The sequence below is a fragment of the Poecilia mexicana genome, unplaced genomic scaffold (assembly GCF_051168715.1).
Source record: "Poecilia mexicana isolate PSO_F unplaced genomic scaffold, ASM5116871v1 scaffold_6, whole genome shotgun sequence".
In the NCBI taxonomy this organism is placed as follows: domain Eukaryota; kingdom Metazoa; phylum Chordata; class Actinopteri; order Cyprinodontiformes; family Poeciliidae; genus Poecilia; species Poecilia mexicana.
Genome location: NW_028263375.1, coordinates 6,200,780 through 6,222,602, shown reverse-complemented (window position 1 = coordinate 6,222,602; position 21,823 = coordinate 6,200,780). Strand labels below are relative to the sequence as shown.

General features: G+C 38.3%; 1 protein-coding gene across 1 annotated transcript; it reads right to left on the bottom strand.

The window, feature by feature from the left end:
- Nucleotides 1–870: 870 nt before the first annotated feature.
- Nucleotides 871–21,404, bottom strand: hsf4 (heat shock transcription factor 4). Its single transcript, XM_088006133.1, has 13 exons — nucleotides 21,032–21,404; nucleotides 19,757–19,865; nucleotides 19,552–19,679; nucleotides 17,865–17,989; nucleotides 13,211–13,286; nucleotides 12,037–12,104; nucleotides 10,439–10,538; nucleotides 7,128–7,246; nucleotides 5,866–6,096; nucleotides 5,671–5,788; nucleotides 4,937–5,002; nucleotides 2,284–2,378; nucleotides 871–1,476 (listed from the first exon to the last, which is right to left on the bottom strand). Exons 1-12 carry the CDS (start codon nucleotides 21,155–21,157, stop codon nucleotides 2,319–2,321), a joined length of 1,326 nt encoding a protein of 441 aa, XP_087862259.1. The 5' UTR covers nucleotides 21,158–21,404; the 3' UTR covers nucleotides 871–1,476; nucleotides 2,284–2,318.
- Nucleotides 21,405–21,823: the final 419 nt, after the last annotated feature.

Here is a 21,823-nt window from a genome sequence, read left to right as displayed (position 1 = left end):
CATAATCAAGTAATTGTTAATGTCAGCTGTTATTAAAAAAAAACAATAAAAATAACCCTGTATATGCCAAATATGACTTAAGGAGATTTGATTTTGCAATTTAACACCTTGAAATTAGGCCTTTGTCTCTTTAAGAAGCTTCTGCTTTTTCTGAAACTCCACCTTCGGGAAGTCATCACAACATGGCTCCTCCATCAACCCTTCAGCAACATTTTTACCAGCGTTTCACTGAGACGTAGCTCATATCCTGAGCTGACCAGGTGTGTGCTAATTGCTGCTGGCTAGTCTGAAGGATCTGAGTGAGGGAGGGCTGCTCTGTGAGGTGGGAGCTTGGAATCTGCAGCCCTGAGGAGGAGCTTCGTCCTTGAAGGCGGAGCTACGTCCACCACGTGTTTTGCACAGCTGAATGGTTGCCATGGAGATTCAAGGATTTCTTAAACATTCATGAAAGACTTAAGGCAACACTCCAGGTACGTTTTTGAAGAGGGAATAACATTAGGAATATGATGTAAAGTTAAAAAAAGTCAATTTTACATAATACTGCCCCATTGATGAACATTGCAACTCAAATAGTTTCCATTTCCTGCAGCGACTCTCATTGAGGTCCGAGTGTTTGCCTTCTAAAAACAGGAAATTAATGGCCTGATCTCAATGTTCCCCCCATGTTGGGATGCAAATTGTGCAAAATGCAGAACCGGTTATGCTTTTTCATAGTTTCACAAGTAAAAACAAAAAAATAGAACTTTCTGGCTACATGTTAAATAATTGCAAGGACACATGGAATGGGTAGGTTAAACTCCCCGGTGTGACGCACTTCAGTCCATCCATCATCATTATCATCATCATCATCATCTGGTTGTCTGGGTTCTGGTTCGAGTGGAGGATGCGGATGGACAAACACATTGGGGCTTTGTCTGCATTAAAGTGGGAGCTGTTTGTGTCAGTTACTTGTCAGCTCGTTTGGTCTTACTTCAAGTGTACTAAGATATTTGCACTATAATTTAGACCAAAACTATTTCGTAAGATTTTGTGTTTTTACAGTGAACACTTCTTTAGGAGGAAGAGTTGAGGAGCCTCTAAGCAGATTAAGAAAACTTGCCTGTGAAATATTCTACATTAACCCCCATGATTCTCATGTTAGATAATAAAAAACATTTTTATAGTTTATAGGAAGAAAGAAAATCACATCTACAACCCAGAACTCACACAAAGACTAAAGTGCAGAAGCCAAGAATGCGTCCTTCTGGCTGTAAATGAGTCAACATTATTTTGTTTCCTTAACTGCAGATGTAGACATCAAATCCATGGCAGCCAGCTAACCAGGAAGTAGTTAGGAAATTGTCCCATTGTCCCTTTCCTTGCAGATGCCCTTCTGTGGACAGATTGGAAGTAGAGCAGCGTGGAAACAGCCTGGCAGGGCCGTGAGTTCAAACTCCTGTGGAGTGGAATAATGAGTGGAACAGCAGGTTGTGTGGCCTGAGGAGAGAAACGAGCCGAGATGTCAGGAGGAATCCACCTGAGGCTGGGACGAGTTAGCCTCTGGCTGAGGCTAAACCACAGACGTTATAGCAATCCAGGTCCTAAGAACACAATCATTCCTTAACAAAGATTAAAACATATATATTTAAGGATAAAATTATACGTGGATTATAATTTCCTGATAAATTCTGGCAGATCTCAAAGCATGCAGGTGAAAGGTTTAATTCTCAGGTGTTCCTCAGGGCTCAATCCTGGGACCACCAGCCTTTATTTTATTTATAATCTCTTCACATCAGCATTCTCAATGCTCACTTTAATGCAGATGACATAATGATGTAAAACAATGTTAGTGCATTTACAGGAGCTTTTCTCCTGGCTATAAAGTTTGAACTGTGTGTAGCTTACTGTTTGTAATTTAAGTTGATCTGATGGCTGAAAGAAAACTCACCTGTTACAAAGTGATAAGTGAAGTGAATTGCAGCGATACAGAAAAATCTCAGAAAGTATTTTTATTTTTTTCTAGTATTTTCCTACGTTCATCTTTGATCATCTCTGTCCCATGGTCCAGTCTGGCCAAACCACATTCTTCCCATGTTTTCTGTCTTTTCTTTGGTTTTTATGATGCTGTTTGTTCTCTAATGTTCTCAAAGTTTATAAAAAAACTTTTAAAAATGCATAAACCATTTTGTATTGATCTTTCATATAAATCTAAAATGACATGTATTGATGTTTGCAGCTGTGGTGTGACAACATGTGAAACAGAGTATTTTTGCATTTGTTAACTATTGTGTCATAAATTCTTACCGTTCAGATAAAATGCAGCAGTCTGCGGCTCAGACTCACTGATCCTCACAGGAAGCTGCAGGAAAAGCCTCGGCTTCCTGGTTCTGGAACATGTACTGAGGAAAAACATGCATGCAGTCAAAGACTTTCTACATGACACAATCTGACATTTTTATTTTATTTAATTATAAAAAAAGCTGATTTTTCTGACTCTGAGCTGAAAGAGAGCTGATTCATTCTTCATCTCTGTTTGGTTTTGTTTGTGGAGATGAAAGTTATCAAATGGCTCCCAGTAATTAGAAATGTTTTATTTCTAAATGTTTTATTTCTAAAACATTTAGAAATGTTTTATGCACCACAAAATGATGGTGCACTTGAAATAAGACAAACCTAACTTAAAAACCGTTAGAAATGTTTTATTTTTTTGCTTTTGCTAAAATGTCCCTGATGAAGCTTTCGTTTCAGTCCTGAGACAAATTGTGGTGAATTTCACTTTGAAATGACTGAATTGATGCTTTGCCTCAAGTTGTATTTGATTTTTTATTCCCCTTTCTTTTGCTGAGATGTGTTAAAGATGACACTCATTCCTGTTTGTGTGTGTTAAAGCCTTGCAGTGTCTTTCATCTTCACTGGCTGCTCCATCCTGTAAAGCAGTTATTCAGCAATACAACCAACCTTCCTATGCCAATGCTGTTTGCACTCACCCTCCTGAAAATGGAGCAACATAAATAACACGACGCAAGGTAATTTACTCAAACATGGAGCAGGCAGCCTGGCTGTAAGTGGGGAAACGTTCAGTGCTCTCTAATTACTGGGAGCCATTTGATAACTTTCATCTCCACAAACAAAACCGAACAGAGATGAAGAATGAATCAGCTCTCTTTCAGCTCAGAGTCAGAAAAATCAGCTTTTTACAGGAGCAAAATGGCTCAGGAAGGCGGCTGATGACGACTTTCAAAGGTTTCCAAGAGCTGTTGATGTTTGAGGATTAAGGGCTGATTAAGGGCTGTTGGAGATAATGAGGCAGAAAAACATGGCACAGCTCTCTGTCCCACCGCTGGTTTTATGAACCGTCTAAACACACCACTATTAGCTCAATAATGTCTTAATATTGATTAAAAAGTGGCAGATTTTTTCACTTGTAACAAGATATTTTATGTTACAAGTGAAAATATTTGCCAGTGGAACTATCATTTTTTAAAATCAATATTCAGGAATTATTGACCAAAACAAGCTCCTATATCTTTATTTTTAAGTTAGGTTTGTCTTATTTCAAGTGCACCATCATTTTGTGTTTTTGCATTGCAGCATCTATAAGCAGTTTGTTTACTGGATGTTAGCTGTGAAACTCCTTCCTCAGTGCAGTGAAAGCCTGCCTGACCTCAGAGCTGCAGCATCCTGTCTGTGCTCTCCTGCCTGGTGAGAAGAATTGGACCTCAGAGAAGTTATTGATTACTCAGTGAGCTCAGGCTTTTAGTGTTTGTGTCTCTGAAGCTGGAAATGAACCGAGCCCCTAAAAGACCTCCTGATTTAGAGCGCTGGATGCAGGATCATACTGTCCAATCCCATCATCTTCCTCACTGAGGCCTTCACTATTACAAAACCTTACGAGACACTTTAGTGTTTATTACAGAAGTTATTGAGTTTAATGATTTAACTTCCTCTCTCCATCCATCACAGTATTGATGAATTTGTGGGATCAGAGCTTAGGTGTGGCGTTCCACTCATAAATTCCTCCAGCTTCCCTGACTGCTTTAAGAAAACAGTTGGTACCTACTGCTATTACTTTTTGAAAAGTCATTGATTTTCCTTCAAATCTGTTTGCACAAAGTTCTGTCGAGATAACTAATTTTGCTGGACGATAACTTGTCCCAGAAGTTATTGCAATAAAGGATAATGTTGCTGTTTTGAGACCATTTTCAAGTAATATAATGCTAAAGGCATAATTATTCAAGAACTAATTCTAAAAAACTCAATAATCATTAAATTCTAATGAACATTTTACACTGAAATCCAAAATGAATAAACAAAACAACAGAAACAAGAAATAAAATAAATCATAAAATAAAACTGTCCTTCTAGAAAAAGGCCAGTTGAGACCAAACAACCAGACTGACCAATTTTGTCTTCAAGCTTTTGGTAAAAAAGAGAAAATAGAAAAACGCTAAATCACGCAAATGGGAATTATTGACAGGCGTATTTGTAAACTCAAGATCCTCTCCATATTTCAGAGATTTCATTAAAGACCTTCATTAACCAGAACACATGATTCAAATCGCAATCGGCACGTTCCTGTGAAAACATTTTCTTCAAAAATCTCATTTTTAGATCAATAGCGATTTGCAACAGCATTTTAGAATCTGTTGTTCTAATCATTATTTCATGTGAAATGAAGAATAAAATTCACTTTAACACAGAGATATTGGCATCGAAAGTCAAAACTTATATGTGACTTTATTTCTCATTTCTACACCTCATACATCTGGAAAACGTTTCTTATTTATTCTTTATATCGCTTTTTATTGTTAAAGAAGGTTTGTTCAATACACAAAATACCATTATTCCATTTTCATCTTTCTCGTGTTCTGGTTCTCTGTTAACTACTTAAAACTCGGTTATTTCGTTTGTTTTGTTTTGCGTTTTGTCCACAGCATCAATGATGGTTTGAGCTCACAGATTTCAGGTTGGATTCCATCTCTGTGAAGTTCCACTCAGTCAGAGGAAGGCTTAAACTGAAAGGCTGCAGAAACACATGAAGAAGAAAAAATGAATGATTCACATCTTCAATAAATAAAAATAACAAGCAGATGCATCTTAACTGAAACCATGGCAACCAGTTCACTGACTTTTAGTTTGTGGGTTTAATTGTCAAAGAAAAAAAGAGAACGTTTTCATAACTGAGAAGTTGAATACCAATCAATATTTAATTACATTCATTCATTAATTGATTACAATAAATGTGAAAATGTCTGTATTAATGGTTTTCACAGTTTATACTGCAGCATACACAATGCAGTGGTGAACATGTTAGCTGTAAATAGCATCTTTTACTGCTCATCGTTCCCCAACATTAGTTGTTCTACAGAGATAAAGATTTTCATCATCTAAGCAGCTTCACTCAAAGCTAACGCTGAATTTTCCATTTTAAATGTTAGCATGTTAAATGTTAAAGTTTGTGACAAGACAAGTAAAAAAGATCAAACAAACATAGCTGGTTTGGAAGTGTGAAGGAAAACAATGATTTCTGAAAAGATCCGTGTTTGCAGAAATTTAAAGACAAGCAACCGTCATACATGGTGCTGGAAGGACAATGAGTTGGGATTGTTTTGGACCCACAGGAATTTGCACTTGTTGATTGGAGCTGATCTTAATTTAATAAAATATTTTTATTAATAACTGCGTCCTTACATCCATTACGGCGCCGGCTCCGGCTTCCATGGCGCTCTGCTGGTGGCTCCTGAGCAGCAGCTGCTGCAGCTCCTCCAGACTCATGTCTACATTCTCCACAGACTCTGGAACCTCAGCTCTGCACAAACACACACACACACCAATATTCAACACACACATGGTTTTCTGTGAGGAAGTCCGGCCGGGATAACGTACCGGTCCAGGGCGGGTCTCCGGTTCCTCCTCTCCACCATGGAGGCTACGGAGCCCCTCCCCTCCAGGACAGACTGCACCATGGCAACCGGGAGGACTGGAGGCTCAGAGGAGCAGACCTGACAGGTGGACGCCATGGCCGCCGCCTCTCCTCCATCAGCGCTGCCTCCCTTCCCTCCACCGCGGACTCCTGGGCTCACAGGCTCCTCTTTGATGAGCATCATGCTTTTCTCCCTGAGCGTGGAAGCAGAGACAGTTTCCAACACTAAGGCTGTTTTCACACCTGATAGACCGGTAGACTCGGTTAAACTGGGGATCAAAATCACAACATTTGTTACATTTTCAGCTTCTGTGGTTCACTTTCACACTACACATTGTTAAATGAACCAAACACTTGGAGCAGCCTGTTCCCCTCCTCACCTGTGGTGGCGCTGCACCAAGAATCGCTGAAGGAAATGACACAAAAACCTCTGAAGAAGACATGACCACAACTTCCTTCTTCACAAAATGTAAACAAAAATGAAGTAGTGTCAGATTTTGATTTCTCTTTTGTCTTTGGTAAAAGACCAGGAACCATTTCTCCTGCTACTGTTAGTCTAGCGCCTTTGTTTTGGTTGCATTTACCCAGAATGCCCTACGTTCTAGTCCGCTTCCTTCCTTTGGTATACTCTATGGTCCGCTTGCATCCAGATATGTATTCAAACCACACCAGAGTTCACTTTGATTGAACAGAAATCGAGGTTTGTAGACGAACCAGAGTTTGTGTTTTTGGTCCGTATCAGAGTTTGATTAGCATTCATACCTCCCAAAGCAAACCAGACTTTCTACACAAATGAACACCAGCCCAGTTTAGTCGGCTTCAATTGAACTCCAGTTTGTTTGTCTGGAAAGTCTGATTTGTTTGGGGAGATGTGAATGTGTCATCAAACTATGATGCAGATCCAAAAAGCGAACTAGGGTCCTACAACCTCACAATGGCTAAAATCTGACACCACTCCATTTTTATTTACATTTTGTGAAGAAGAAAGATGCGCTCAGTGTCTTCTTCTGAGGTTTTTGTGCCGCTTCCTTCAGTGGTTCTTAGTGCAGCGCCCCCACAGGCGAGGAGGGGAACAGGTGTTTAAAAGGGTTTGGTTGGTTTGACTCATTGTTATGTGAAAGCAAGCTGCAGCAGCTGAAAATTAACCTTTAACCTTTTGAGACCCTGAAGTTGTCTGAGAGATGACAGATGTTCTGGTAAATCAGTGTTTACTTTTCTGACTCACCTGTTGTCAGCAGACTGCATCTGAATGGCCATGCTGGCCTGAGTCATGTCAGTAACATCTGAAATGATCGGCCCTCCGGTCAGTCCGTCCGTCGAACAAGATGCAGTATCGCTGGATGGCTGAGAAGAGACAAAAACAACAAAAAGCAAAGTGGCATTTTGTTTTATAAAACTGAAACTTTTTTTTTTCCAAAGCTGAGCTCTCAGACCCAGTTTTAATGTTGCTGCCTCTTTTTCTGCCCCTCCTTTAAAAGAATCATATTTAATAACTATGTGCAGTCAGAAACACCACACCTAAATAGTTGGCCATTGCACTCTGCTTCCCTCTAGTGTTCAGTTAACAAACTGCTCAAAAGAGTTGTCATTTTTTTTCTGTGCATTTGGAAGATCAACTGTCACAATTTAAGACATTTTGATTAAAATTTTATGACAACATATTAGGTCTTTGTTGATAGAAAAAAGAAGAATACAATTCTGACTTTTCGAACTCTGACATCTCTGTATTTCTAGAAAATTCTAGAACAGGGGTGTCAAACTCAATTTCACCGAGGGCCACTTCAGCATATTGGCCCCCCTCAACGGGCCACATTGACGGTACAAATCAGGAGTGCATCAGGTTGACTTCCCTCATTCAGTTCTGTAGAGGCTTATAATGACTCAATGGTCCAGGTGTGTTAGAGAAGGAATGCATCTAAAGCTGCAGATGGTAGCTCTGGAAAACTAGACTTGGGCAGCCCCAGCATAAATGTTTAAAAATACAATGTTAAAAATAAATTAAACACCACCTCATATTGTTAAATAACTGATTTTAAATAAAGTTAAATGAAGTTTTAAATATTACATTTGAGTTTCCATGGATGTAAAATTACTGCTCAGTTTAAAAATTACAATATTTAAATCAGTGTTTAAATAATGAAGTCGATTGGTAAATGAACCATCAGCAAAGAGGAAGACTCTTGTTGTCTCACTGCACCCCAAGAGATGCAGAACCTACAAAAACTGTTTCTGTCTGGTTTCAAACCAGAGACCTTTTGCATGTAAAGCAAACGTGATAACCACTACACTACAGGAACTGAACTTCTCTGCTTTGTTTCAGTTTGAGGTTCCAAAGTTGATGATGTGAGATGCAACGCATGAAAATGTCAACTGAGATTTGCACTCAGATGCCTGGATTCAGAGTACAGACCATGACACCACAGAACCCTTGTTGACCTTTAGTAAACACCTGTGATGAATAGAACATGCAAAATCTGTTTCTGTCTGGTTTCGAACCAGAAACCTTTTGTATGTGAAGCAAACATGATAACCACTACGCTACAGAAACTCATGCTCTTTGCAGTGTTCCTGGTAGATGATCCACATTTTGTTAGAGACTAATGTCAACGATGGGCATGGAACAATGTCAAATACTTACAGATCCTCTCAGAGAGCACAGTAACTTGGTGAACAAACTGCCAGACTTATACTTGTGCCTAATTTCACATTACAGTCCATAAACTAAGCCTGGGATCAAAAAAATGTATTGAAAATGTCATTAGCAGAGACAAATGGTTCTACAGAGACTTGGCTAAATGGCTATAAAATAAAATCAATACTTACTAATAAAAAAATGGTTAAAAAATAAAATGAACACATTAAAATAAAAAATATCTCTGAAATACAATCAACACTTGAAAATTAAAAATGGTTCAAAAATAATATCAACACTTCAAAATACAAAATCTCTGGAAAACAAAATATTATGTATGTTGTTTTGAAAAACATTAGAATATAAGCACTTTTATCAAATCTTCATTGTGGTAAGATCATGTCAGTTCTTCTTAAATCCATGGAAACTCAACAGTTTGTAAGGTAGGTGAGTTAGCTCAGCAGGTTAGAGCACCGTGCTGGCAATGCTGAGGTCGTCGGTTCAAACCCCGTATGGGGCAATTCATGTGTGTAAGGTCTTTCAGACAATTAACACTTCAAAATAAATAAGGGTTCAAAAATAAAATCAACACTACAATAAATAAGGTTTAAAAAAAAAAATCAACACTTTACAATTAAAAATGGTTCAAAAATAAAATCAACAGTTCAAAATAAATAAGGGTTCAAAAATAAAATCAACACTACAATAAATAAGGTTTCAAAAATAAAATCAACACTTTACAATTAAAAATGGTTCAAAAATAAAATCAACAGTTCAAAATGTATAATGATAACTGTTTCTGTCTGTTCAGTCCATAAACTAAGCCTGGGATACTAAAAATGTATTGAAGATGTCATTAGCAGAGACAAATGGTTCTACAGAGTCCAGAACGCCCAGGAGAGCGGCGTTCTGGAGGACAGTGACACTAATTTAAGTGAAGTCGCTCAATTTAATTTATTAAAAGTTATTGGGGCCTCAGTCAGTGGTTTTTGTCACTACGAGTAAATGTAGATACATGTATCTGCTTAATTTGTGATGGGATCTGGATTCACTGCGAATATTAACTAAACCGCATAAAATGCGGCTAAATAGTCGATGTTAATATGATTGTAATTTCACGGTTAAAAATAGTACATGACCGATTTTTTTAATGTTGTCGGTCAAGATAAGGATAACAAAAAAAGTCTAGCGCCACCTGCCGCCCTGACACCAACTCACACACATCTTCATTCACAGTCTTACTTGTAAATCGATTTTTCTTTTCTTGGACGTTTTGATGTTAGCTTGTCGATGTCTCAGTTTTATTCACTGGGAAAATCAATAAGCAGCTTGAGGTGACTCTGCTGCTCTCTAGTGGCGAGAAGCCGTAATGTTGGCTGATAACAATCGGAATGCATTGTGGGAGATGTAGTTTGTAGTCAATTCGTGCTCAAAACCTATTTTAAATCAATCATGGGCCTATAAAATGCTGGGGTGGCCACATAAAATGACATGGCGGGCCACATGTGGCCCGCGGGCCTTGAGTTTGACACATGTGTTCTAGAAGAAGAGTTTTCTGATGGAAATTTTCCCCTTTTTTTCTATAACAGTCATAAAACACTGTTGCAAACTTTGCATCATTGCTGCACAGAATGCCATAACTAAAGCTGCTTCCCTGCATGCATAACCAGGCAGAAATCCCCGGCTGTAACTTTGAAACTACAGATGAGGATCAGTTCATGTGGCTGCTGGCAACATTTGTTCTGAACATGGAAGGTCACTATTTTAGATCATTATAGATCCCAGCAGAATAGATCACTGAAAAACATCAGCATAGCATTAATAACTCTACAGGGAGACATTCTAGAAAATCTAAATCTAGCTTACTGACTTTTAGTTCATGCTTCTTCGTTACATTTACTTACTGAGTGGATGTAGTAGGATTCATGCACCGGCTCTATGGGATGGCTGTGGCTGAACTTGGGGGCTGGGGGGCTGGGAGAGCCGTCATCCAACATCAGAGGTCTGATGGGATAAAAACGTTTCAGTCAGCAGGATTCTCACCTGAAGGAGGAATTAATAATGGTTTCCAGGTGTGTTGACGTGACATATTTTAGTTAAAGCTCGATATTTACTGTTTGAAAAGTCATTTATGTAATTATTGAACCCAGACGTTTGGCTTCTTGTTTTCTGGCATCAAAATCAGACAATGCTTGAGTAATTCAATTCAAAAAGGTGTTGTTACTCTTTAAGGGAGATACTTTTTCTGCTCAATCAGTGACTCAGATTAAGTTTATTATTTTGTATTCATCCTCTTTAAAATATTTTTTCTATTTTTGCTTTTTTTCCCCCCCTTTTAAATCAAACAAAAATGTTTAAACTCATCCACAAATGTAGCCTGAGACAATGTGAAATGCAGCTATTATAGCAATTTAATTATTAAAGGAAATTAGAACCATAGAAACCAACCTGATTCTGTGCAAGAATATAGATTCAATAGAACTTCTCTGGAATTTCAATTTAAAAGTTTGCAAAAAGGCTCCAGTCTAATAAAAAAAAGAACAATTGAGAAAAAAATCATGTCAGGTAGCTATGCTTATAAAAATGCTATGTATATCAAATATGACTTAACCTTGCAATTTAATGCCTTGAAATTGTGTCTCTGTCTCTTTAAAAACTCCTGCTCTTTCAGGATATCATCACAACATGGCTCATCTATTTAACCCATCTTTAACAAAGTTTTAACAGAGAACCAGCTGGTATGAAAAGTTTCACTAATGTACAGTTCCTACAGGTGTTTGCTATTTGCAGTTGGCTAGTCTGAAGGAGCTGAGTGGGACAGTGACCAGGGAGTGCTGCTCTGTGAGGCAGAAGGTCTCTGAGAAGACTGGGTTAGGTCCAACCAGGCGTTTTGCACAGCTGAATGGTTGCCATGGAGATTGAAAGACTTCCTCAAACATGCAGGAAATATTCAAGGCAACATTTAGGGTTTGTTTTAGATGAGGGAATAACTTTATAGTGTGATGTAAAGCTCAAAAAAGCCAATTTTCCACAACACTGCCACTTTAAGACTTCAGATCTTCTTGTTTTTTGGTTAAACCTCTTCAGATGGTTCACACATTGTGACTAATTCAGAAAGTCACAAAAGAAATATAGATTTCATAGAGATGAAAGAGAAAGCCTGTATGTTTCTACCAAACAGACCTGGATATTGTTTTTTCTTTTTTTTTTTGTCACTTTTGTATTTGGGCGTGCCTCTCCTTTCTCATCCTGGCCTTGTTCGCGCTCAGCTACAACGCTGAACCAGCATTTCACCCACATTGACTACAACAAGGTCACACACCGTGCGGCGCTGCCTTCACTGACTGACTGATTCAGCACTTGTCTCCATTCACAGCGAGCGTTGAGTTAGACGCTTTGGTTTGTCAGCCCTTCCCTCCACCCTCCATTGCTCTGTTTGTCCCGTTATTGTTGACGGCCACTGTGTGCGTGTGTGCGTGTGTGTGTGTGTGTGTTCACTCACAGTTTTCTTTTCAGGCCCACAGAGCTGGGTGTGCTGGACTGCATCTGGCTGAACAGAAACTGGATCAGCTGGGGAAGAGGGAGAAAACACAGCATGAATCAGCACCTGGCTCGGCCTCACAGCCAGAGAGAAACCAAAACGCTTCAGGTGAAAAACAGCTTCTATTAGTTCCACCAGCTGGTTTTAAGAAAGAACAGCAATCCCAGCTTGCTTTGTCCTCTCCATCCATCCCTTCAACCTTTTGCTAATCAATAAAACTTTAATCTAATATCATCGTAGTTCTTGAAAATGTAACAAGATCTTCTGTTACAGAAAGTTACAGAAGCAGCAGCTGGTTTTAGCTTTTGAGCTGATAAAATGGCTCCATTTTACACATAAATTATTTAAGCAGCTTGGTGTGAATCACCTGTTGCATTAAAATGACAACAATTCAATTTAGAATTAATTAAAACTGAATTTCAGAATATTAAAAAAAAGAATTACTATGACTGATTTAAAGAAAAATCAGAAATAGGAACCTCTAAACATGAGCTGCCCATCACATTGTTTTACACTTCCTTTGACATAAACTTTGTCCTTTAAAAGTTGATTTCCCAGGTCAAAGCTCCACAAGCATGAAATATTGTCCTGCATTTAATCATATTTTCATATTTATTGAAGTTCTAACGGAACCAGCAGTAGGGAAATAGTATAAACAACAATTCTGACAGTTTTTAGGCTTTTCAAACATTTTTAACTGGAGCTTATAGTTAATTTTTTTATTTCAAAACCTCTATCATTAATAGATATAACCAGAGCAGGTTTTTGTTAATCTTTTCTGTGGAATAATTTTGTTGAATTTTCGCAAGAGGACAACATAAAGTAGCCATAAGATTTTTTAAATCGTTTTTCTTTTGGGGGTTTTAGTTTTTCATAAATATCGACATCGCAAAAGACAACTGATCTTGTTTTAGTAAAAGTTTTAAGTAAGATATTGTTTTTTTAAGTAAGACAACAAATTTCCTATAATATTTATCAGAAATTATACATGATCTTTTTTTCAAAAAGCACATGGCTGCACCTCTGATCCAAGTGTTGAAATAATTTCTGATCTCAAACTACAGATTAGGATTTTCATGAATTTGTTTTATTTGATCCCGTTTGAATCACATTTTGTTTTCAGAAGTGAACTCACCTTGTTCATGACCTTCTGTTGCTGTGTGTGGTTCTGTCTCAGTGAGACCACTTCTCTCCAAAGAACCTCATTCTGCCTGCAAGCAGGAGCAAAAGCAAAAGTCTGATTAGAAGGTTAAAAGTTTGATCTGGAGTTTAGATTTATTTACACCCATTTTCCTGTTGTTATCAGGACCAAGGCTGCACAACAAACTGAGTCACAATCATTAGTTGTGACTTCATAGGATGCAGAATCAATATGATCAATATCGCAAATCCAAAAGCTAAAGTGATTGGTGAATCATGGTTAACTTGTCAGTTAGTTTTGTCTTATTTTAAGTGTAATAAGACATTTGCCCAACAAACTAGATGAAAACTGCTCAGTCTCTAATAATCAATTATTGTGTTTTTGTTCAATTATAATTTGGATTATTTATATTTCTTCAGATTGTAAAAACTTCAACAAAAATAAAAATGCTTCTTTTAAAATGATTAAAACGCTGCTGGAAGGTAGAAACTAATGAGAACGGCTACATTTTAGCTCATCACACAACAAAACCTTGGTTTATGCATCAACATTTACATGTTTTATAAATCAGGATTTTTAATAAAAAGAGGCTGTGTGTGTGTGTGTGTGTGTGTGTGTGTGTGTGTGTGTGTGTGTGCGCGTCAGTCAGGTGATGAGATGAACATTCTCTCCTCACATCAGCGAACAATGCTGAGCATAAAGCCGTTCCTTCACACAATAGAACCAGAGCAGCTATTTTCAGCAGCTGTTGGCCTCCGGAGAAAATGTCAGTTCATCCGCTCACTGATCGGTTCCAACATAACAGGAAGAATAAAATGACAGATCAGAAGCTGCTCTGACACCACAATGATTCACAGCACTGGATCCAAAAACCTTTTTATTGAAATCAACTAATTCTGCACAGACACATCAGTAAACTAGAGATTTGTGTGTAAAATGTTATTAAATGCAACTTTTCCTTTTGAGCTATATGTGTTTTGTGGATTTGTAGAAAAACTGTGGACAAATGCAGGAAATTAATTATAATTATAAATTAATTATAAAACCTTCAGTTAATGTGAAGTTACCGCTGTCTGGATGTCCTACCCACACATTTCTTTAAGAAAGTCCTCCCTGTCATTACAAATGATCTGATCCAAATAGTAAAGTCATCAATTTCCTCAGGCTTTGAAAACATCATTTATCAAACCGCTGATAAAAAAGAACAACCTGGACAAATCACTACTGCAGAACTACAGGCTGACCTCTGACCTCCCATTCACCAGCAAAATTAATGAAAAAGTTTCAACCGTTAAAAAGCTTCCAAACTATAACCAACCACTCTGACTCCTTCCAGTCTGGTTTCCGTGGTTACCACAGCACAGAGACTGGCCTAGTCAAAGTGTTCAATAATATCCACATAAATACAGACTGTGGGAGAACCACAGTGTTGGTTCTGTTGGACCTCAGTGCAGCTTTCGACTCTGTTGACCATGACATTTTACTGAATCGACTGGAGAGTTGGGTTGGACTCTCCGGTCCAGTGCTCAACTGGTTTGAATCTTACATAAAGAACAGGGATTTCTTTGTTTCAGTTGGAAACGTCTCATCAGAGAGGTCAAAGGTCACATGGGGGGTTCCCCAAGGCTCAATCCGACCCCTATTATTCAATATCTATATGCTCCCACTATCTCAGATTATAACAGGAAATAGGATTAGCTACCATAACTACGCGGATGATACACAGCTTTACATCACGATGTCACCAGGTGACCTTTGATCCCATCCAATCACTGAATAGATGCTTAAAACAGATAAATGTGTGGATGTGCCAAAACTTTCTCCAGCTGAACAGAAACAAAACTGAAGTTATTATTTTTGGACCTAAAGAGGAACAATCTAGAGTTATAGATCTAGAGTTATAGATCTAGAGTTATAGATCTAAACTCGATGCACAGCTTCAGTTATTGTGACTGAAAACCAGCAATCAGGCTGAAACCTGGGAGTAGTGATGGACTCTGACCTGAACCTTCAGAGCACATAAAGACAATCACAAAGTCGGCCTTCCATCTCCTGAAGAACATTTCCAGGATTAGAGGACTGATGTCTCAACGAGATCTAGAGAAACTCATCCATGCGTTTATCTTTAGCCGCATTGATTACTGCAACAGCGTCTTCACAGGTCTGACTAATAAATCAATCAAACTAGGGCTGAAACGATTCCTCGAATGATTCGAGCACCTCGATTACTAAAATTCCTCGAGGAAAATTTACCTGCCTCGAAGCTTCGTTAATTTATGTTTTATTAGTTAGCGCACCGTGTTCCGGCCGGGACTTCATTTGCGTTGCGCGGAGCTCTCACTTCCGCCTCTTTGTTGTTGACAAAAGTTAAGTCTCAGCGGCATAAAGTCCAATCTTCAAGATTGGCCCGTGGGGATTTTATGGATTGATGATAATGCCCGACTTTTTTATCGTTTTTGGGGAACCAATAAGCATCCTTAAAATGACTGGGGGAATGCCTGGAGTACGGCAGCATTTCTCCTCCGGGGCTGCTGGTTGAAAGCGAACGGCGGGAAGAGCGCTGAGGTGAGCGGATAGCCTGAACAGGGCGGGCGGCTGAGTAGCTGATGCTTACCGTGTAAATGTAGCTTTACCGACGAACCGCACAATAAATTTCATATCCCGGTCTGAAGAAACGGGTGGCGGAGCGCATCGTACATGGCTGGTAGATGAGTTTCTGAGTGTGACCAGTGAAGGTGTCGTAAATATCCCGTATTGCTTCCCCCCGTGTTCGTCCCCCGGTCCAACGGTTCGTCAGTCCGCTGGTCTATTTCCTCCCCTCCATCTTACGTTCGTTCATTCGCCCTCTCCTCCCACTCCAGGCGGCATTTCCCGTATTTTCAAACCCAAAGCGTGACAGGTTAGGTGGCAAGGTGAGTTTAATTAATCTATTAAACTCACTGAAGATGAATACATAAACTAAAAGCTGGATTGTAGACATTTTTTATAAGCATATTTATGAGCCTGCCTCTTTGTTATTAAATTCAATATAATTTCAGATTTTTCTATAACTTTTCTTCTGGTTAACTTAGAAAGTGAGCTATTATTGTTACAGGTTAGTTTTCTAAACTACAAAAAAGCAACTGTTAGGGATGCTCAAATATGAAAAATTGGACTGATATTGATATCTGATAGTAACATCGGTATTATGCCAGATTTACCAATATTTCATTTTAGTTGTTTTTTTTATCCGATTACTCGATTAATCGTAAGAATAATCGATAGATTACTCGATTACTAAAATATTCGTTTACAACAGCCCTAAATCAAACAGTTGCAGCTGATCCAGAAGCTGCTGCTCACGTTCTCACTAAAACCAGGAAGATAGAGCACATAACACCAGTTTTAAAGTCCCTACACTGGCTCCCTGTAGCTCAGAGAATAGACTTTAAAATACTGTTGTTAGTTTATAAATCCCTGAACGGTTTAGCACCTGCTGTTGTACCAACCTTCCAGACCCCTCAGGTCTTCTGGTTCTGCTCTGCATCCCCAGAACCAGAACCAAACGTGGAGAAGCAACATTCAGCTTCTATGCACCACAAATCTGGAACAAACTTCCAGAAAACTGCAAAACAGCAGAAACACTGAGTGCCTAGACTTAAAACTCACCTGTTTAGAATTACTTTTGAAACCTAATCATGAATCAATACAATAATCTGATGTGCAAAATGTAATGTTGTTGTCTGTGTTTCTATGACTTTGTATTTTTGTGCTTTTATGATGTAAAGCACTTTGAAATGCCTTGTTGCTGAAAGGTGTTATACAAATAAAATTTGATTGATTAACTTTTAAGCAATACATATAAGCTTGTTTCAAGTCAATAACTCCTTAATATTGATAAAAAAGTACTGGGAGATCATATGAGGCTGCAAAAAACAGTTGAGGCTGAAAAAAGGAGCGTGGCAGCAGCCACTAAGACTCAGACCTAAACTGCAAGACATCCATCTCCTCTGACTGAAAACCACAATAAAATTTAGACCTAGTTTGATCACAGACATTAAAAAAAAAAGCTAGGATTCTGTTTTGAGCCAAAACTGAAACTTGCTGATTCTTGCAATGTTTCTGAAAAAAGAAAAACGAAGCATCACAGAATACAACGCCTACAGTAAGGCATGGTAGTGGCTCCGTGGTGCTCTGATGCTGTTTCAGTTCCTCTGCTTTGAGGACATGTTTTGATTAGGCCGATTTATTTTAAAAATGTCAAATTGCTCGATTATGTGATCAATGGAAATGCAGATAAAGTCTGAATTATTTTGAAAATCTCTGGTGGGATTTGAAAAAGATGGCTGCCTGTAAACCCAATAATATAAATGAGGAGAGAAGGTAGAAGTTATGTCTGGCTGTAAATCATGCTACCAGCAGGTTAAAACAGGAAGAGAAAGCTCTGCTGAGATCTGAACATGCTGAATAATTAAATAAGAGACTGCAGCTAAGCAAAAATAAAATTTTATATTTAGTTTCAAGAAAAAATTAAACATCAGTTGTATTTAATCTAGTCTATCACTGACAGCAACTAGTTTGTGTATTTTTGAATAAATCTAATTTGCAGTGGGGTGTTTGGTAAGTTCAGGTGTAACAGTATTTAAAAAGCAGAGTGTTCTTCACTCACTGCTTCATGTCCTGCATCTGACACTCCATGTTGTCCTGCTGCGTCCTCAGAAGCTGAACTTCGTACAGCAGCTTGCTCAGGTCCTCCTGCCGGACTTTGGTCTCCTCGCTTTTCACGATGGAAACCTGGACAAAAACATCAAGAGCTAAAAAAACTATCTTGATGTTTGAACAGATTTATATGGTGGCTAAAACAAATATAAAATAATTTGTTGAACTCCGTTTTTATCTCATCATATTTATATTCCAAACTCTACTATTTGTGAAATTTGGTGTTAAGTAATAGCATTATGGAGTAAATTCTCAGTAATATTTTTAAAGTATCAAGGTTAAGAACAAACATTAGACTTTCACCAAAAACACTCAATAAAAATCTGTTTTTTAACGTAGATATTTTCTGTCTCTTTAACTGACCACATCAATTTGTTGCAAAAAATGATAGAATAAGTAAAAAAAAAGAAAAACATTACACCACACACTTTAGGTACTTATAAAATGAAAAAAAATGGTTATAATTTTAACTACAGATTAAAATTTTGTTTTTTTTATCTGAAACTGTCTGGCATGACTTTTCAGAACTTCCTTAACCTTTGACCTCAGACTATTCTTAGAAACTCAGCAAGATTTCTTCACTGAAGTAAATTATGTAAAAATATTGACAAATTATCTAAGCCATCAGTTTAAACAGTTTGATTTAAATCAAAATCTCACCATTCAGACAGAACTGAAGAAGTTTGAACTGAGCTGTTTTGTATATTTTAATAATTTGCTTTTATTATCGAGTTGTGCAACATGAAGTTTTTCTAAATGGAATTTTATTTGGAACATTATACTTATTAGGTTTTCTGTGTGGTTTTAAACTTTTTGATTTAACATTAATTGTTTTACCACTATTATACCTAAAACTTGTAATCACTTTGAGTTAATCTGACTGAACCTAAAGCAGTTTTCCATCAGCTCACCATTTAAAGAGCTTCACACTGGAGTCACACTCACAAACACAAAATCTACCAAGTATTTTTGGTCTAGTTTCTTGTCCCACTATCTTAGTGCACTTTAATTAAAGTACAACTAACTTAAAAGTAACTTTTTAGCATTAAATAGGAGCTTGTTTTAGGTAGACGATTTCTTAATATTGATTAAAATGTATTTGTTCCACTGGCAGATTCCATGTTGGAAGTGAAATAATCTACCTGTGGACTTGGTACTATTAAGGAATCACTGACCCAAAACAAGCTGCTATATCTTGTTACCTGTAAGCCAGTTTCATCTCAAGTCAAGTGTACTAAGATATTTGCACAAGAAACTAGACAAAAATACTAGCAAGTTTTTAAAAAATTGCAGCATGCAGAGATCAGCTGGCAATTTAGAGCTAAGACTTTAACACCTGACAGGACGAAGCTGGAATCAAACCTACAATTTTCCAATTGCAAGAAACTCCTGTCCCTCTGTGGCTCAGAGGGTAAATGAGAATATAAACTCATTTATCCAGCGACTCTGTTGAAGTGATGGTGTATTAACAAAGTTTATTGTTTGTTTCCACCAAAAACATTAACTTGTAAGCTTGCATAGTTTAATAATCATTTAAAGCTGCTTTGAAGTACATTCTCCTGAAGATCAGTTTTCATGTTTGATAGAGTTTAGTTCCAGATAGTTTTGTGTGTGCGTGTGTGTGTATGCATACACACCTTCCTCTTGATGTGCTCCAGCATGTGCTCGTGTCCCTGCAGGAAGTAGAGGTGCTGGAACTCTGTATCGTCTCTTTCAGGCTTCACCAGGCCGCTCTGCTCGATGTTCACCACTTTACGGAAACCGTCTGATGAAACCCGGCAGAGCGGAGGAGTAAACACACCGAGCTCATGAAATAGAAAAAGACAAGAGGGCTATACTCACACATGTTGAGCTGTCGAACGAAGCTCGCCATGTTGTTGTGTTTAAAGTATTTCGGCAGAACTTCTTTGGCAAAGCGGCCCTGGTCAAACACGTGGAAACTCGTTCCTGTCTGTAAGACAGAGAAAGTTGTCAGGGCCGAAGTGTTTGTTGGATTATTGAACCATTTCAGGAATTAAAAGCAAAAGAAAAGTACTGCTTTTTATTCCTTACGTTTCAGAGTCATCACTGTCTGACCTAAAACATATAAACATACAACTCACCTGGTTAATATTTCATTTATAGAAGGGTTACCTAACCCTAACCTGTCTGCATTCAGAAATAAGTTTTTGTAATTCATTGGTTTTAAAAATATTGAGCATGTCTAGTTATCAGAACTAAGCAACAGGTTTGCTAAAAAACTAAAGATTTAAGAAAGCAGGAAGTTTGCCATAATGTAAGAAAATGCATAATGAGATGACAAAACCTCTGTATAAGAAACATTAGCACCATTTTAAGCTTTATTGTAGATTATTGCTTAAACAAGCTTGTGACTGTGGAACTGAAAGCGGCTGCTTGGATTTAAAAGCACCAGCATGATGTAAGTTAATTACAAATGATGCTAATGGCAGCAGGTGTTTCACACACTAGCTTAGGATTGGTGAGGCAGCTGGTGTTGACATGTTGCATGTGTCAAACACAAGGCCCAGGGGCCAAATCCGGCCCGCCATAGATTTTTATGTGGCCCTCTAGACTCCAAAGGTATCCATAAATACAACCTTCAAAATAACAGTTGTATGCTTAAATATTATTTTATTAATCAAATCAAAGAGGTTTTTATCTGCTTACTGCCAAATTAAATGTCGATGCTTCCAGTTTTACTGCGATTGTGGAAATGAACTCAACATCAGCAAATTGAGTCATTTTTTGTTCTAATGCACAATTGTGAGTTCATTGAAAATTTTCCAGAAAAATTGTCAAAAACATAATTAACTTCTACACTTCTGCCTCAGCCTTACATGATGTCACGTTATAGTCTGTGATTGATTATTTGACAGTAATAAAAAGTCACATTTACCGTCATACATGAGTGCAAATGCAGAGACAGTTCTAACCGTTTATCGGGTTTGTTCATACATCTCTAGCACAACCGGCCCTTTAAGAACATTCATGATCTTAATGTGGCTGAAAGTGAAAACGAGTTTGAAGCCCCTGACGTGTTGGCATTGGGGACCCCAAATGAAAACATGCACCGGGTCCCAAAAATGGTTGGGCCGGCCCTGGTTGAGCAGAACTCACAGCGCTCCAGCAGATGAGATGGTTGGTGTCTGGATCCTCCACCAGCGTCCACAGTTTGGTGAGAAACGCCGGCACGTTGCTGCCGTAGCTGCCGTCCACACCGGCGACACCTGGAGACTCCTGCATGTTCAGTCCTCCTGGTCCACTTCACAGCAGGAAAACCAAATGTAAGGAAACGTTGGCCGCTTCCCAGATTAGTCCATGTTAGAGAGTGATCCGTCTCCGATAATCCCAGGTCTCTTCGGTTCCATCTCAGTTAGACTTTTTCTGCTTGTTTCGGTCTTTTCGGGCAGATTACCGTTTTTCACTGTTCTCCCCCTGACATCATCCAACTGAATGCGCTCACAGAAGGTCCATGTCAGCACACAGAATACAAGCCCACCCACCCACGGCCTCCCAATGACAATCCTAAGAGTCTAACAATACACTGATCACACAAAACGGTTCAACAATACACCCTGAAAGCGCTGCTGGGTGACCCAAACACCACTGAGCTCAGGGTTAAAGTCCTGACAGGATTCATGACGGGAATGAAGTGAAAATTATCAATTGGATTCTATATTTTCTTGACTTATTTGTTAATAACTTTTAAGAAATTGCCCAGGTAGTTGGGGATTAAGCAATAAATCATGATGAATCGATTATTACCATACCATACCAACTTTATTTATAAAGCACTTTAAAACAACCACAGCTGATACAAAGTGCTGTACATTAAAACACAACAATTAAAAAATAAAAAAACAACTCTTACAGTTTAAAAACAAACATACAATTTAAAACTAGTGGCAG

Bases quoted from the DNA above. Each gene is read 5' to 3' on its own strand.
- hsf4 (XM_088006133.1), bottom strand. From the start codon at position 21,157: ATGCAGGAGTCTCCAGGTGTCGCCGGTGTGGACGGCAGCTACGGCAGC. The intron at 7,247-10,438 runs GTAAGTAAATGT...GTCTCTTCTCAG, and splicing joins AATCCTACTACATCCACTCA to CCATCCAGCGATACTGCATC. The intron at 6,097-7,127 runs GTGAGTCAGAAA...TTCCACGCTCAG, and splicing joins ATGCAGTCTGCTGACAACAG to GGAGAAAAGCATGATGCTCA.